The sequence below is a fragment of the Actinia tenebrosa genome, unplaced genomic scaffold (assembly GCF_029948245.1).
Source record: "Actinia tenebrosa isolate PJP-AT-01 unplaced genomic scaffold, QUT_ActTen_1.0 PGA_scaffold17__23_contigs__length_9995812, whole genome shotgun sequence".
NCBI lineage: Eukaryota > Metazoa > Cnidaria > Anthozoa > Actiniaria > Actiniidae > Actinia > Actinia tenebrosa.
Window position 1 is genome coordinate 5,659,685 of NW_028292577.1, and position 15,175 is coordinate 5,674,859.

A 15,175-nucleotide genomic window follows, 5' to 3' on the forward strand; every position below is an offset into this window, starting at 1 on the left:
ACGACAATGGAGTATTACAGCCCATGCGCGTGAAGACGAACAACAGAGAGCCCACGCATTTCTCAGTAGAGCCGCCAACGAATAGCTCTGAGAATCTTTCCGTTTGGACTTTCCACATGGTTGCTGATTGCCACGGGAAGGTAAAGCTGCAGATAAGAGTAGATGACACCGGGAGTGTTTGCATAAATAGCATAGAAAATCAAAGGAATACTGTCTATAACCACATGACCATCAGCACTTTGACGGTAATGAGCCTCTAGAAGGGAACTTGTTCCCTGTAATATATGAATCCATACGTGAGGGAAACGCGTTATACCCACCGCTTAGATGAAGAGGGATATGACAACGGCGCTTGGCATGACGTTGGACTGTGGGTTGAGGTTGGGGGCACTGCATTGGTCATTTGCACTATTAGCATTAATGCAAATACGCATGCGAATGTGGGGTTTAGGCTTATCGATGAGAATAATAAGCCCCTGCTTCCTTATCGAACTTCAACGAACACCAGGAAAGTTACCCATTTTTCGATGGAGCCCTACACTAGGTCCTCTGAAGACCTAACGCCAGTAACTTTTCATATGCTAGCCAATTGTAAATATGCTAAGTTGCAAGTCACTTCTGATGACGGCAAGTTTGGGATAAATCGCATAGGTCGCAGGCCCGCTAATGCAGCCTGGAGTCATAAGCCCATTTCTACCATGAGTGTGTTGCCGTTGGTTCCAAATTACCAGGGCGGTGCTAATACCGTCTTTCATTATCCTCAAAGCAGGACACCGTCCGATGAGAAGGATAAGATCAAGCCTTCATCTTCTTCAGGAGGACCACCCCAATAGCGACGACCAAGATCCAGATGTTATTCCCTACAAACTTCAACAGTTCACCGCCGGCCCTAAGTGCCAAGGAAACAACTGAACCCAGCAGCCCAGGAAGACCGGCTGCCATCTTTTTTCCCAAGTCCGTCAGCCCATTGCCTAATTTCTTTACGCCCGCGCCCGTAGCCTTAAGCGCGGATAGGATGACTCCTACTACGCTCGAAATAGCAACCGCAAATGCCAGCGGAATACCATACTTCACCAGAGCTCTTTTTACCTTTTCCTTGGTAGTAAGCCCCAGCTCCTTTTCCAGGTTGTCCTTTTGCGCCTGTAATTCCGCGACTCTTTCCTGAAGGGTTTCTACTTCCTTTTGAGCTGCCTCCCTTTCCTCTTCGGGACGAGTCTGGTCCGCAACTATTTCTCGCTGTCGCTCTATTTGCCCCTCCAGGTCTTCAATAGCCTGATCTCTTTGCCGGATTTGTTTTCTTTAGTGTTGATTTCGGCAACCAACTGCCGCCGTTCCTCCAAAGAGCCGGTTATGGTGATATGCAAGTTTTTAGCTTCTTCCTTGCTTATGTCTAGGTCTTGCAGGGCGAGCTCGAAAGCCTTTTGGGCTTGATCTCTTTCACGTAAGGCATTTTCTTTTTGTTCTCTCATTTCTCTTATTCTTTGGTTTTTATCGTTAAGTTCTCTCTTTTGAGCATCAAGGAGTAGTTGGTTTTGTCGCATATAATCTGCCTCCCTTTCCTCCATTGTCTCCTTTAGTTCTTCAACTTCCCTTATCGCTTCGATGCCTTTTTGTTGCCGCTGCATTAGGGTCTTGAACTTTTCAAAGGCTTCGCTGGTGTTTTCATCGTTTTCTCTTAGTCTTTCCACCAAATTAGGTTTCCCTAATGCGTCTTGGATTTCTTTTGGGAGATTACTGGCGAGCTTGTTGGAGTCTGTCCTTTGGTAGAGATTATACCACGTATCCCTTCCTTGATGCTGGATTTGAATTTGCCCCTTATCCCCGGTTTGGAAATTAAGGTGGGCCAAGTCCACATTTGGAAATTTCTCCCTTACGTCGTCTAAAAGCCCCCTTAGCATTTCGGTTCTTAGGTCCGTGGAATCCAAGTTTTGCAATTCTAAATATTCTGGAATAGATCTCCCTGGGTTCCTCGATTGCCACTTGTCCTTTAAGGAACGCCAGGCCTCGCGGGCCCTACTTCCGAACCTATTTCGAAGCCTATCCCAAATATACTCGCGGGACACGTTGTCATTTGGGATTAACGTATCGTATTCTTCGTCGTTAATATCGACTTGACCTTCTTCGGTGGTGGGATCAAAATCCGTTCCTTCTACTTCCATTATATATGATAAGCTCGAAGTTAAACCCCAACATATTACCTAAGCAGGTCGGCGGACTGAAAGCAGAACGCACCTTTCACCGGGTCACCTTTACCCCCAGCAGCGCTAAGCCAGGGGAAACCCTGTACGTAGGCGTACCCCGCCTAACGGATAACCTAGTCCTAGTACCCGGTACCTTGGCTTTAAGGTTCGACTTAGCGGTGCAGCCCAGCACTGTGGATGAAAGGATTATCGTTAACAACGTGGGTCGCAACATCGTTTCTAAGATGCGCGTAAAGTTCGCCGGGGAATCCTTGCTGGACTTAAATAGGTACGATCTGTATACCACGTACAAAGACTTATGGTTGACGGCCTTTGACCGCGCGCAAAGGATAGAACAAGGAATTGGTAGTGTCATTCTACGTAAGGTTCGCACACCTACGAAAACGCAACCTACCGACGGCAGCGGAGAAACCGCAGTGGCAGACGCAAAGCGAATAAAGACCGCCTATGGTAGCAAGTATGTCATACCACTGGACTTTGAAGTAATCACGAATCACGGTGTGTATTACCCAAGACAGTTATCCGAGCTACAGTTTGAAGTAACTTTAGCAGATGCTAATAACATCATTGGTGGGCTGACCACTGCACTTACCACAACAACCCCATACTCTATTACCAACTTAGAGCTACAGTACGAAACGGTGTACAGCGAAGAGCTGGCCCGTAGCGCCGGCATGGAATACAGTGCAGGGAAGGCATTCCTTTACGACCACGTAGTGATGTATAAGACATTTAGCTTCCTGGATAAGACGGATGAGGTTATAAACCAAAGTATTAACCTCCCCCGAAGAAGTCTTACGGGGTTGATGCTGGTGTTTGCCAAACCCTGTGAGGCTGGTAAGCGCAACTCCGAGGCCTTTCACAACCCCAACATTACTAATGTGGGGGTCAACATAAACGGCGTTCCCAACAAAGTTTACTCCCAGGGGATAAAGCCCGCAGACGTATACAGGGAGGCAAAGCGTAAGTTTGGCGACCAAATTAGCCCTGAGGAATTCTTTAAGGACAAATATGCACTGTGGATTGACATGCGCACCATTAACGATGAAGACCTACATGGACAGGGTTTGCGTCTAGTAAATACGCAGGATGGCATAACATTGGAGATCAAGCGCACCAAAAACGCCTCCGCAGGCGACGGCGATACGATAAACTGCTACGTCTTCGTCGTGTCTGACGCGCAACTGAGCGTAGAAATGAATCAGCTAAAGAGCGTTGCCTATTGATAAAAAAAAATATCCCTTATGTATAATATGCTTCGCGTATTCGAAAACAACGAAACCAAACTGCAATGCATAGTGCAAGGCGATAAACTTTATTTCAAAGCAAAGGAGGTTGCGCTGGCGTTAGAATATGAAAACACCAGGAAGGCGATTAGAGATCACGTTTCTGAAAAGTACCAGAAAAGGTGGGAAGATCTAAAAGGGGGAACGAATCGTTCCTCACAACCAAATGCCGTGTTTATCTCCGAACCTGGTTTGTACGAACTGATATTTAGCTCTAAGCTACCTAAAGCCGTGGAGTTTCGTGATTGGGTGTTTGAAGAGGTGCTGCCTACGCTAAGGAAAACGGGTAAGTATGAGATAGAAAGGCGGTTTGATAGTCCTAACAAGTTAGTCTTCAAAATGGAAAATGAGTTTGACCTGCATAAGAAAGTCGTGGACTACATACGCCGCTTCTACCCACAGATGCTCATAGCACCCGGCTTAGGGGAATTGCAGGATTCTGACAGCAAACGCATAAAATGCTGGCAGAAGGGTTATCAAAGGGGTCAACCCGACCTCTTAATACTGAACACGCATTTAAGGTATGAAGGGCTTTGCATCGAATTGAAGACGCCGAAAGGAAATGGCATACTCTCCGCAGACCAACGCAAGATAATTTCGCAGTATGACGCGAATGGTTACCTGACCATGGTTAGCAACGATTATGACGTCATCTGTCGTGCCCTTAGCAACTACGCGGAAGGCATCCGTATTCCCTGTCGGTGGTGCTGCAAACGCTTCAAGACTACGGAGACAAGGGCAACGCATTTAAGAATATTTCATAGATATAATGATCGTAAACCAAATACACTGGCGTGACCTGATTTGCGGTAAAGCATACGAAATAAAAAATTACGTCGTCTTCGAAGACATCGACCGCTTACGGTTAGTCCTCAAAGACTTAGAAGGTAAGGAATATTCCCTTTGGGCGCCGGATTGCGTGCGGTACGTAATTCAGGGCGAGGAATTCACCCACTTACGCAGCTATGGTAAGGCAAATGGCCGATGGAAGTTTGACATTGAAAGAAGAGTCACTCCATCTCCTCTTTGTAGTTGAGCGCGTCTGCTAAAGTCCGCTGCGCTTTAGGATCCGCGGAGCACCAATGCCCCACAAAGGATCCTTCGGAGAATACCCTGTCGCAATGAAGGCAGGTGTATTTTTTTACGTGTTTTGGGAGTCGTAATGCAGTCGGCAGGTAGTTCGCAAGTAATACAGTCCATATATTGAAAGGGTAATTAGAATGCCTCCCAGAAAGGCAGCTGCGTAGGCTAGCATATATCTTAACATCCTACAGGGGATATCGCATGAAGTCCTTAACGGACTCCTTAGCCCACGTTGCCATCGTTATCAGCGCGCCAAACCGTTCCGCGCGCTTCAGACCGCACATTTCATCGTACAATTCCTGCACGCGCTCTTTCAGCCGATCGATTTCCTCCCTTTGCATTTCTATGGTGTCTCTTTTATCTTTTGCGTCGGCGACAATTCTTTGCACTGCTTCCACTGGCTCCATCTATATATGAACCCAGATCACATGCCTTGTAACGCTCTGATAGTAGGACCCACCGGCTGCGGAAAGACCCAGTTCATCGTGGAGCAGCTATTAGGACCCTTTAGATACCGCTTTGACTATATCGTGCTATTATGCCCCACCTACGTGAATAACCGCACCTGGACGGGTATAGGAGTGAAAGACGACGACTTCTTTGTAGATATCTTAGACCCTAACGAGTTATCTGGACATCTTAAGTTTTGGCACAAACAATTCCCTAAAGATACGCAAACCTTGCTCATACTGGATGACATCGCCTGCGGGGACGACGTAAAAAGACGCACCTCCGAATTAGTGAAGCTCGCCTTCAGCGGTAGGCATGACAATATCAGCGTTTGGTTGCTTTCCCAGCAGCTTACCAGCGTCTCTAAACCCTTTAGGGAAAACATAGGTTCACTTGTCGTATTTTATACTCCAAGTAAGTCTGACCTGGAAACCATCTTAAGCGACTACGGCGGTGAGATATCCAAGGAACAGTTGCATGAATACATGCGGCATTTAAAAACGCACCAACATTCCAAAATGATTTTCTCTTTGAGGTTTCCGTATTCCATAAAGATCTGCGATCTTTAATATATATGGACATTGAGCAGCTCTTAGATGAAGTCCCCACACAGTTAGATGAAAGTAACCTCAAGGAACAACTTAACATCCTCGTGTCTTCTGGGAAGTGTAAAGAAATGATAGGCAAGGAACTTACCCATGAGCAAGTTAATAAGTTGTCAGAAGAGGAAGTTAAGAAGTTCCATAAGAGGTACGAGGCCGCCCTTGCAAGTAAGACCACGGACGCCGTAGCAGACTCCGCTATCCGACTTGCCACCAAGCTCCTCGGACTTGCGCTGCCCATAGACGACGTGGAGCAACTGCGGAAGGACATAAGCGAGGACTACGTTATCGCCCAAGAACTTAAGATAACCTGTGGGTGGTTGTCTTTGAAGTGCGGTAAGTTAATGGCAGTCGCCTCTGCGGCTTTGCACGTGGCTCAGCACGTCGACTTGAAGGAGGTACTAGGTTCCTTCGGAACATCTTGGAAGGACTTCAAGAAGGACAGAGAAGTCGAAAAGGTCTTCCAGGCGGCACTTGCTGAGGTACCTGATCAAGTCGCCTCAAGTACTTAGTCAAGTCGTCCTTAAGTACTTGGTCAGGTCGCGCCCAGGTTATTTCCAAGTCGTCCTTAAGTCCTTCTCAAGTACTTATCAAGTCCTTCTCAAGTACTTATCAAGTCCTTCAAGTCCTTAGATATAAATGGAACCAGAGTCGAAGGTAGAGCAGCCCCAAGAGGAGCAGAAGATTACCAAGGCTAAATCTCCGGGCAGAGTCGCTGCCGGAAAGAAGCTCGCGGAGATGAATAAGAAGAACAAAGCCAAAAAAGAAGAAAAGGTGGAGGAAAAAGAAGAGGAATCCTTTATTAATCCGGGATACGTCATTGGCGCGTTAGGAGTCGCTATAGCAGCAGGCAGCCTCTACTTACAATGGCGGGCTACGAAGCCAAAAGTAAAGTGGGAGGCCGCAACATATCACGCACGTGTGGAACCGGCTGTTAGAAAAAGTAAGATCCCTGAAATGGAGTAGATTTATCACCCGTGGCGACCTAGATTTTCCTTCTCGCTTTGTAATATAATGTCGACCGCGTTATTGAAAACTGTTGAAGAGGCAGCTATCATTACTTCCATCGTTGCGGGTATTGGTTGGGTAGGTAAGAAAGTGCTCAAAGAAGACTTTACTGAAGACCCAAGCAAGAGCTTCGCTAATTTTGCTAAGATGACCGCTGCCGTTGGCGGGGCTATCATGGTAAAGGATTACCTACGGAAGGAAAAGTACCTACCTAATGTATAAATGGTTAGCCTAGTCGCAGGTGGAGTTATTGCAGCTTTAGCATTCACTGGAGCTAATTATGGTGGTCAGTATTTAGATAGATTAGTTAGAGGTGATCGCAGCGGAGATTTAGCCGCCGAAAGGAAGAGACACGACTTAGCGCTGGAGAAATATCAGCGAGACGTGGCGGCTTGGAATGAAAAAAGACAAGCTTACAGGGATTGGTTGGACAAGAACTACCAAGACAAAATGCAGGCGGATAAGAACTTTGAAAATACAGACTACGCCTTTAAGCTCTATGCGCAGGCGCACCCTGCGGCATTAACGGGGTTAAGAAAGCCTCAGTTCAAGAATTACTACCAGCCTTCTAAGAAACAAAAAGACAATGAATTGGTCTTTGTAGGAGTCGCAGGGCTGGCGGGAGGCGTGGCTTTGGCGTATCTGCTCTAACGAAGGGAACTGTGTTTCCTGAAATATATGATCGTCTTTTTGGAAAGCGACAAGAATAACTTTACTACTTATCTGAATCCTCCCATCCGCGCGGAAAGGGTTCGGTTGGTTAGTTGCTCTTTGTACAATTCTTGGTATAATTTAATTAATGGCTTTGTCATCGGAACTTCCGGCGCCAAGCCAAAAATACCAGATTCCCATTACACCCCTATAACACTGGCTAAGGAGCTAGCAAAGCATGGATATACTCTTACCACAGGATTACCCCATGAAATGAAATTCAAGAAAAATAGTGGAAGCGCTAATTTAAAGGACAGTTCATTGGTAGAACTCCTGGGCCTTACTAGTACCACAATAAATAGCGGCAATACATATGATGTGAAATGGAAAGTCGCATCCTCTTACGAAGTCTATTGCGACTTGGTTCATAGTTACAACAATGGAGAAAAGTCTTCTCTTATGTCCAAGTTTCTGCCCAAAGGTAATCCATTTGACCCAGTAGAATACACTCCCATTTCTTTAAGCTATGACTTGTCTAATTTGGTAGAAAGCATAAACATCGCCATTAAAGTGGACGGAAAGACGGTGGATTTTAACGGACGTAAGATCAATCTTGTCCTATCCTTCGCTTGAATCAAGCGAAGCGCGATTCTATTCATATAATGGGCCGCGTAGAGGACAAACTCAAGAGGATTTACTATGGGCCGGAAGGCTATTGGAGAGGAGCGTCAGCTATCAAGAAACTCGCGACCGCGGCCAGGGTATCAGACGAAACAGCTAAGAACTGGTTGAAAAAACAAACCCTCTGGCAGGTTTATCATCCCGTGCCTAAGTACATTCCCAGGCCCAGCTTCACCGTAAATACCCCCAATGAAGTTCATCAGGCGGATTTGCTTTTCTTACCGCACGACAAGGTGCGAAGAAAGACCTATAGATACGCTTTGACCGTAGTTGATATCGCAAGCAGATACAAGGACGCCGAACCCATAACCAGCAAGGATTCTGGGGAAGTCGCAGAAGCCCTAGATAGGATTTATAAGCGCGTCTTGAAATGGCCTAAGCTGCTGCAAGTGGATGCGGGGACGGAGTTCATGGGCGTGGTTACTAAGACCCTGAAAGACCACAGCACTAAGATTAGGAGAGCTGAAGCTGAGTACCACAGGGGTCAGAGCATTGTCGAAAGATTCAATAAGACCCTGGCCGAGCGTCTCTTTGGATACCAGTATTGGAAAGAGCTGGAAGATCCCTCCAAACGCAACAGGGAATGGACTCAGAGGCTCCCCCAGGTCGTCGCGGCTTTGAACAACGAGGCGGCCAGGGCTACGGGAATGAAACCCAAGGATGCCATAAAAAAGAAATACGTGGAACACAAGTCCTTCGTCAGAAGTTCGAGGGCGGTCTTCCCCCAGGAAAAGAAATTAGGCGATGTCACGGTTCGATATCTCTATGAGCCGGGTGAATTAGAAGGAGGATCCAAAAGAGCTACGGATCCTAATTGGTCTTTGGAAACTTACCAGATCCGAAGCGTAATAGCTAAGAAGGGTCAGCCCATCTTGTATTATCTTCATGATGGTCCCACGCGTGGGTTCGTCAAAGAAGAACTGCTTATCGTGTGATGTCCGAATGCTATCGTATGGATACCATCATCACACATCCATCGCTTACCGTCAAATGCAGACAGTGACACCTTCTCCTGCGTGACGTTATGTATCTGATGACCATAGCTGCGCAGGCTGTTCATCTTATGCCGCTGTTCCTTGCGTGTTCGTAATACGTTGAGGTAGGACTCGTGCGTAATGTCCTTCTTAACCACGTATTTTTTTACGCCTTTAGCTTTCTTTTCTACACCGTCCAGCTTTAGCACGCTGTACATCTTGGGTTTCAGGCCCACGTATTCCACGATGGGTTTTCCTTTCATCTCGTCCTTCATTTTCCCGATTACTTTCTTGTTTTTAGGGGAGTAAAGAAAGTGGTCGCGTGGGTAATCGCTGGTGTCGTATTCATCGATGTCGGGAACACAGTCTTCGTAAATGTCTTCCGTCTGCACCTCTAGTATCAAGGAATCGGTGTCGGTGTATAAGAGGCGGCACTTATCACCGTATTTCGGTTTTAGCTTGTCGTAGTAAAACTCATACATGAGCAGCTTTGATAGGTCTAACACTGTAAACCCCGTGTATACGGGTTTATTCAGGAATAGATTCGCTTTCTTCATGTGAATCACGTAGAAGTTTAACATTTCTACGTATCTAACGAATCCAGGCTGTGATACGTATGCTTCTGCTTCCTCTCTGGTGCTGGCTATCTTTATGCTTACGCGCTTGCGGATGTTCTCCATTGTCTTACCAAATACGCTATTGTTCATTAGTTTAAACAGGTTCTTTTCGAAGTCATTCTTTGCGTGCGTACGCTTTTGTGTGTTAAAGTCAATGTAGGGGCGCATCCAGGGTTCCTGCGTGAACTTCAAAACGCGATGGATCTTCTTCACGCGTAAGCCGTGGCGCACATAGAACTGCAGGTTGCGGTAATGCACCACATACTTCTTCTTATCCATCAGGTTCATAGTTAGTTTCCTGTACGGTTTGTAACCAGGGCACATTTCCCTCTGCAACGGACTTAGCTGCTTAAATGGTATCTCTATCGCTTCTGGTGCTAAGGGGAACTCATTGTGTTCGTCGTGCAAGTGCTCTGGGTACTCCAGATCCACTTCTAAAACGTAACCCTTGTCTTCCTCCTTTCCTACCTGCATGTAGAAGTCTATCGGCTTCACTGGATCCCATTCGAAGTCGCGTACAGGTAAGTACTGTGACATTGCCCAACCGTAGAGGTTGTTTGCGTCTAAGTAGAAGATGTATGTGGTTGGCTTCTCCGGGTCGTACTCCACCGTGGGATTGTTCGCTTTTGCGTATCGTCTGCTGGGTCCGCAAACACCGCCGCGGATACCGTCTTCCATAAAGCGGTACATGTCGTATTCCGTTAGGAGATCCAGTTGCGCGTTTGTCTTCTTTAGGAGCGCACTCCAACTAAGCCCAGGAGCCGTGTAGAAGTTCGCTGGATCCAACCCGTAGTATTCCATTGCCATCTTTCGAAAGCTTTGGAAAACATCTGCGAGCAGCACTACGTCTGAACGTAGGTAGATGTCGTGGTATTCTCCCATATTCTCACAGGAGTACTTTTCCCACACATCTAACGCATGCTGGTACTCCTCGTCCTTTATACCAGACTCGTTTAGGGTGCTGTAGAATCTCTCTTTGGGTGGTAGGGGCTCTTCGAATCGCTCCCAGGAGTCCATGTATTCGTATGGGTAGACTCCTTTCCTTTCCGCGCCGTATTGACTGGAAATGGGGAACTCCGTGTTGTATTTAACCAAGTTTGCTAAGGAGTCCGCCATGAACTGCTGCGAGTCTAAGAACTTCAGCTTGCCTACGGTTACGGACATGTACCTTTCTTTGTTGTTGGGTATGCACTTTACTTCGGAGCCGTCCGTTCCTTGTAGTAGCAAATGGGAGTCGTAACCGCGGAGGTTGTGAAAGAACACCGGAATCTCCATTTCTGGATTTACTTTGAAGTTTATATTACATTTCCAATGAGCCGCACCTCTGTATTTACCCGTGATGTGGCAGTGATCTCTAACCTTATCCACATAGAAATCCTCAACAAATGCTTTGTGGCAGTGAATGCAATGCGTGGAGGGCTTTCCCGGCTTCTCACCCTTCTTAGCATACTTCCCGCATTTAAAATGAGCTTCTCCTAAATACTTTCCATCTTCATCCCACGCTTTCTTGGCTCGTCTTCCAAACTGGAGAAGCGTATGTTGACAAATGTGGCATTTCTTTGCCTTGGTAAAAGCCTCCTGGTTCTCTTTGGTAAATTCCATCTTCTTTGGACGTCTTAATTGTTCTCTTATCTCCCCCTCCTCTTCTCGCAATGCTTCTAGAAACTCATTAGCTGCGTTCTTACCTCGGTAAATCACAGGAGGGTTTGCTTTACCGTCTGATCTGACTACTATGTAACCAAAGGAGCAGATCTCGTGTAATCCCACCTTATTCGTGGCACCACTTTTCTGCTCTTCCTTAGTTATCAACGCTTCAAAGTCTGCATATATCACGTAAGGCACCTGCATCTGCTTTTGATGGTCTGAGTACGCTAGGTTCTTATCTGTGGGCATCTGGATCCGTTGCGCCACTTCTTCGACTCCGCGACATATTTCGTTGTGATCCTTTAGAGCTTTAACGCTGGTAAAGGATAATAAGCAGCAATCACAGAAGTATTTCTTACCTTTGTGTTTGGTGTGTCTGTAAAATAGTCTGCTAATGTGTTTAACCCACGAATAATGTCCGCCGTGGTAGAAAAGGTGTATTCGTTCTCCTTTACTCTTTGACAACACTAGTGGTACTATCGTTTGGTCTCTGACTCCGTAAACGTTAATTGCTAAATCGTTTATTTCCTCAAATATGGGGATGTCTATCAACTGCATGGGAAATTCCACACCGTCCCACTCTAAATCGTCTGTTGGGTACTTGCTTGTCCTACAGGGATCCTTATCTACTGGATACAGTGCGGATCGTATTGCCCACATAAAGCAGCGGTTGTCGTCATTCTTTACGTTCACTATGGCTTTCTTCCTTTCTACCCACACCGGCAGGGGTACGTAACTTCCTCCTCGTATCGGCACGTACCTTGCCATGCTAACCTCCATACCTTCTACCTCCTCCACTGTCCAACCTGATCCTTCTTTCGTGTAGTTAGACAGCGACTCCATTATTGCTTCTAAGGCTTCGCTGAGTGACCTATCCAGATTCGTGGACTCTAATATCACTAACGACTTCGATCGCAACATTGCTGTCGTCGTTACCTCATCTTTTGATAAACTTACTTCTACCATTATGCTTGCTTTCAGGGCTCCTAATTCTTCTATACCTTTTCGAAGCGTTCTCTTGACCTTCCTTTCTGACTGACGCCAAAACTGTCTAACATCAATCTCACCGTTACCGGGTATTGACACCGTTTCGAAATTGCTTTGGGATTCCATCTATATAATAGGAAATATCTTATACCTAATTGCAGACCCTTTTCAGATCGTCGTAGTCATACTCACAATCCTGACAATGCCAAAACAATTTAACCTTAGTCTCAAACTTCTTACCACATCCACAATTATAGCTGCTCATACATTTCGTCTTCATCTTCAAATGCTTCTTCAAGTCCACTTCTTTCTTAAAAGTTCTCTTACATTCTTCACACTCCATATATAGACTAACATATTTTACATAAACACGGGATGCGGGTAATCGCGGTACGAATCGAGGGGGGTACTTTAGACGGGTAATCCTCCGGTGGTCGTTGCGCTGGAACCCCCATCCCCTATACTACTCTATGTGCGTTGTATAGCATTGACTTTTCGGCTACGCTGATAGTGGCCAAATGGCTTATTCTTCGTTTGTCTCTTGTGTTTCGGCTTTTATTCTGAATTCAACTGGGCTTTTGCCCAGTTTGTCTAACACAGTATTTGCCACAATCCCACTTCCCGTCAAATTACGGTGGCCGACAACGGTCATCCAAAGTCAAAACCACAAAATTGGTAAAATTGGTAAAGTCTAAATTCGTTTATACGCAAAAGTCAAAGTCAGTTCTTCTTTTCTCTATTTTCGCTTTATTGATTTTCGCCTTTGTCAATATTCGTCTTTCCGACTTTCGCTTAGACGTGACTTTTCCTTTTGTGCATTTTCACTTTTTGAAAAAAAAACGGCAGGCGTTACTTGCTCAATACCTAAGGGAGACTGGCTACTTGTTCTCAGTCCCCCTCGTTTTAGTACGAACAGTACGACCAGCAACAGCAAGCAACAGCCAGCTTTGCAAACATGGACTCTGTTTGGGATTCCCTTGATCATGAATTTCTTCAAAAGGACATAAGGCGTATATTTCAAGAAAATAAGGTAATGAAATATGTATTTTTTATGTACTTTGTCTCCAAAAATTGTCGTATTTTGACACCTCCATTGCTATTCACGAGAACTGTTTTTCTTTTGCAAGTGACATGCTAGTAATTTTCTGATACCATGGCATTATTTCAGATAGACAATATCGAAGCCTTTTTGAAGCTTGATAGCGAAGATTTGAAAATTCTTGGAGTGCGTTTTCACTCTGATAAGTGCAAACTACTGGGTCCGTATACGTTCCTTTGTAATTAGGGGAGGAGGGGCTGACTGATGCAAATATGGGGGTGGGTAACTCATTTTTATGAAGGGAGAAAGCGGCCACGAAGTGGTTTATGTATGAACTGGTTTGCAAAAGGGGGAGGGCATCACATTTCTCAAATGCACCAACCCCCTTTTCGAAAGTAATGGCCCTGCAGTCCTTTTAAAGCCAGTATTATAATATGTAATTTATGATGAATGTGTGGGCCATGTGATTTTATAAAAAAATGAATATATTTTATGATCTCAGATAAGCAAAAGGAGCTTTTATTGAAAGAAAGGGAGGCTGGCCACGGTGGAGGTACAGTTTGTAAATCATTTCTTTATATTGATTTTATTTAAATATATGGAATATATACTTCTTTTGATCACTAAATCAAAATTCACTAAAAGCATACATACAATTATTAATGCAATAGATGGTTTACTGCCTAAATTCCTTTCACATTGTGCCTGGCATACCTGTCCTATAGCTTAAGGTCACAAAGATATCCCAACATATTCTTGAAAATCAACCCCTTTTCTTGTTGGTTTTTGTAGGGTTACGTACTGACCTTAGAGGCTTGGAAGATGGTAAGGCAACAGATAGCCCATCACTCCCTGTACAGATAAAATCTAATATTAACCCATTTTACCTACTATATTATCCTTAGACTGGAAAAAGATAGAAGATTGGAGACGTAACAAGGCACCATTTGCCAAAAAATCTCATTCTTTGAAGTTAAAACAAAGGGTAATAGCTTTTAATCATTTTTATAATGACTGGTAATTTAAATCACTTATAATTCCAAGCAATGTCTATGACATAGTTAAGCTTTAATACATTTCATATCCATGTAGGAATTTTACGTAAGCAGAATGTGTTTTTCAAGACAAAAGAGCATACAAGTGGAAAAAAACCAAATTCCTCTAAAGGTTAGTATGTTTAAAAAAACTCACAATAGAATAAATAATTGTTTTAATTTTGTTTAATAAATACAAATTGTTTGAAATTATCTTTTATTCACTACTTTCACAATAACCATAATGCCCTCTGTTTTTGGGGGGTAGTTATTGTAATTCAAATTTATTTCATTTGAATTACAATAACTACCCCCCAAAAATAGAGGGCATTACGGTTATTGTGAAAGTAGTCAATTGAGAATTTTATGTATCATTAATTAATATCTATTTAAAATTTATTTCTTTTTTTAGATTTCATGTGTACCAACTTTGCCTGAGGTCAAGCTTGCCTGTTATAATGCCTTTGAGAATGAAGAGCGTATGACACTACCTGAGCATGTAGTGATCAATATCACTGACAACACCAAAAAGAAATTTATATGCAAGATCACAAATGACCTTCAACTAGAAAAAACCATCTGTATTGGCTATTTGTGCAAGGTACTGTGAATTGATTTGAAATCATGGCATTCCAGCTTCATCACTTAGACTCCTATGTTAGATAAACCTTGATTATAGAATAATTTGAATCAAAAATGATTAATTCTAAATTATACTGTTGTTTACAGGAAAAAGTGGAAACAAACTGTAGTAAAGAGGAAAGTGTACCAAAATCATCTGTTTTAAAATCTAAAGAGAAGACTTCTAGTCTTAAAAGCATATCCTGGACTTCAGTGTTGTATGGCACTGCAGACAAGCAAGCAAACTGTGCACAGAAAGACATGGTCCCAGTGTTTGCTAAAAGAGCATGAACTGTG

At 44.4% G+C, this 15,175-nt stretch overlaps 2 protein-coding genes across 3 annotated transcripts in view; both read left to right on the forward strand.

Annotated features, from left to right (window-relative positions):
• Positions 1-15,175, forward strand: part of LOC148910346 (uncharacterized) — a 28,033-nt gene that overhangs the window by 4,245 nt on the left and 8,613 nt on the right. The window lies entirely within an intron of this gene.
• LOC116290774 (uncharacterized) lies at positions 12,634-15,169 on the forward strand. 2 transcript variants are annotated; one of them, XM_089031620.1, is made up of 8 exons: positions 12,638-13,214; positions 13,353-13,443; positions 13,726-13,776; positions 14,016-14,048; positions 14,129-14,208; positions 14,316-14,390; positions 14,670-14,858; positions 14,987-15,169. In XM_089031620.1, the coding sequence occupies exons 1-8, from the start codon at positions 13,140-13,142 to the stop codon at positions 15,167-15,169; spliced, it is 777 nt and encodes a 258-aa protein (XP_088887746.1). In that variant the 5' UTR covers positions 12,638-13,139. The 2 variants fall into 2 exon arrangements, with proteins under 2 accessions (XP_088887747.1, XP_088887746.1); XM_089031621.1 differs by lacking the exon at positions 14,016-14,048 and having other exon boundaries at positions 12,634-13,214.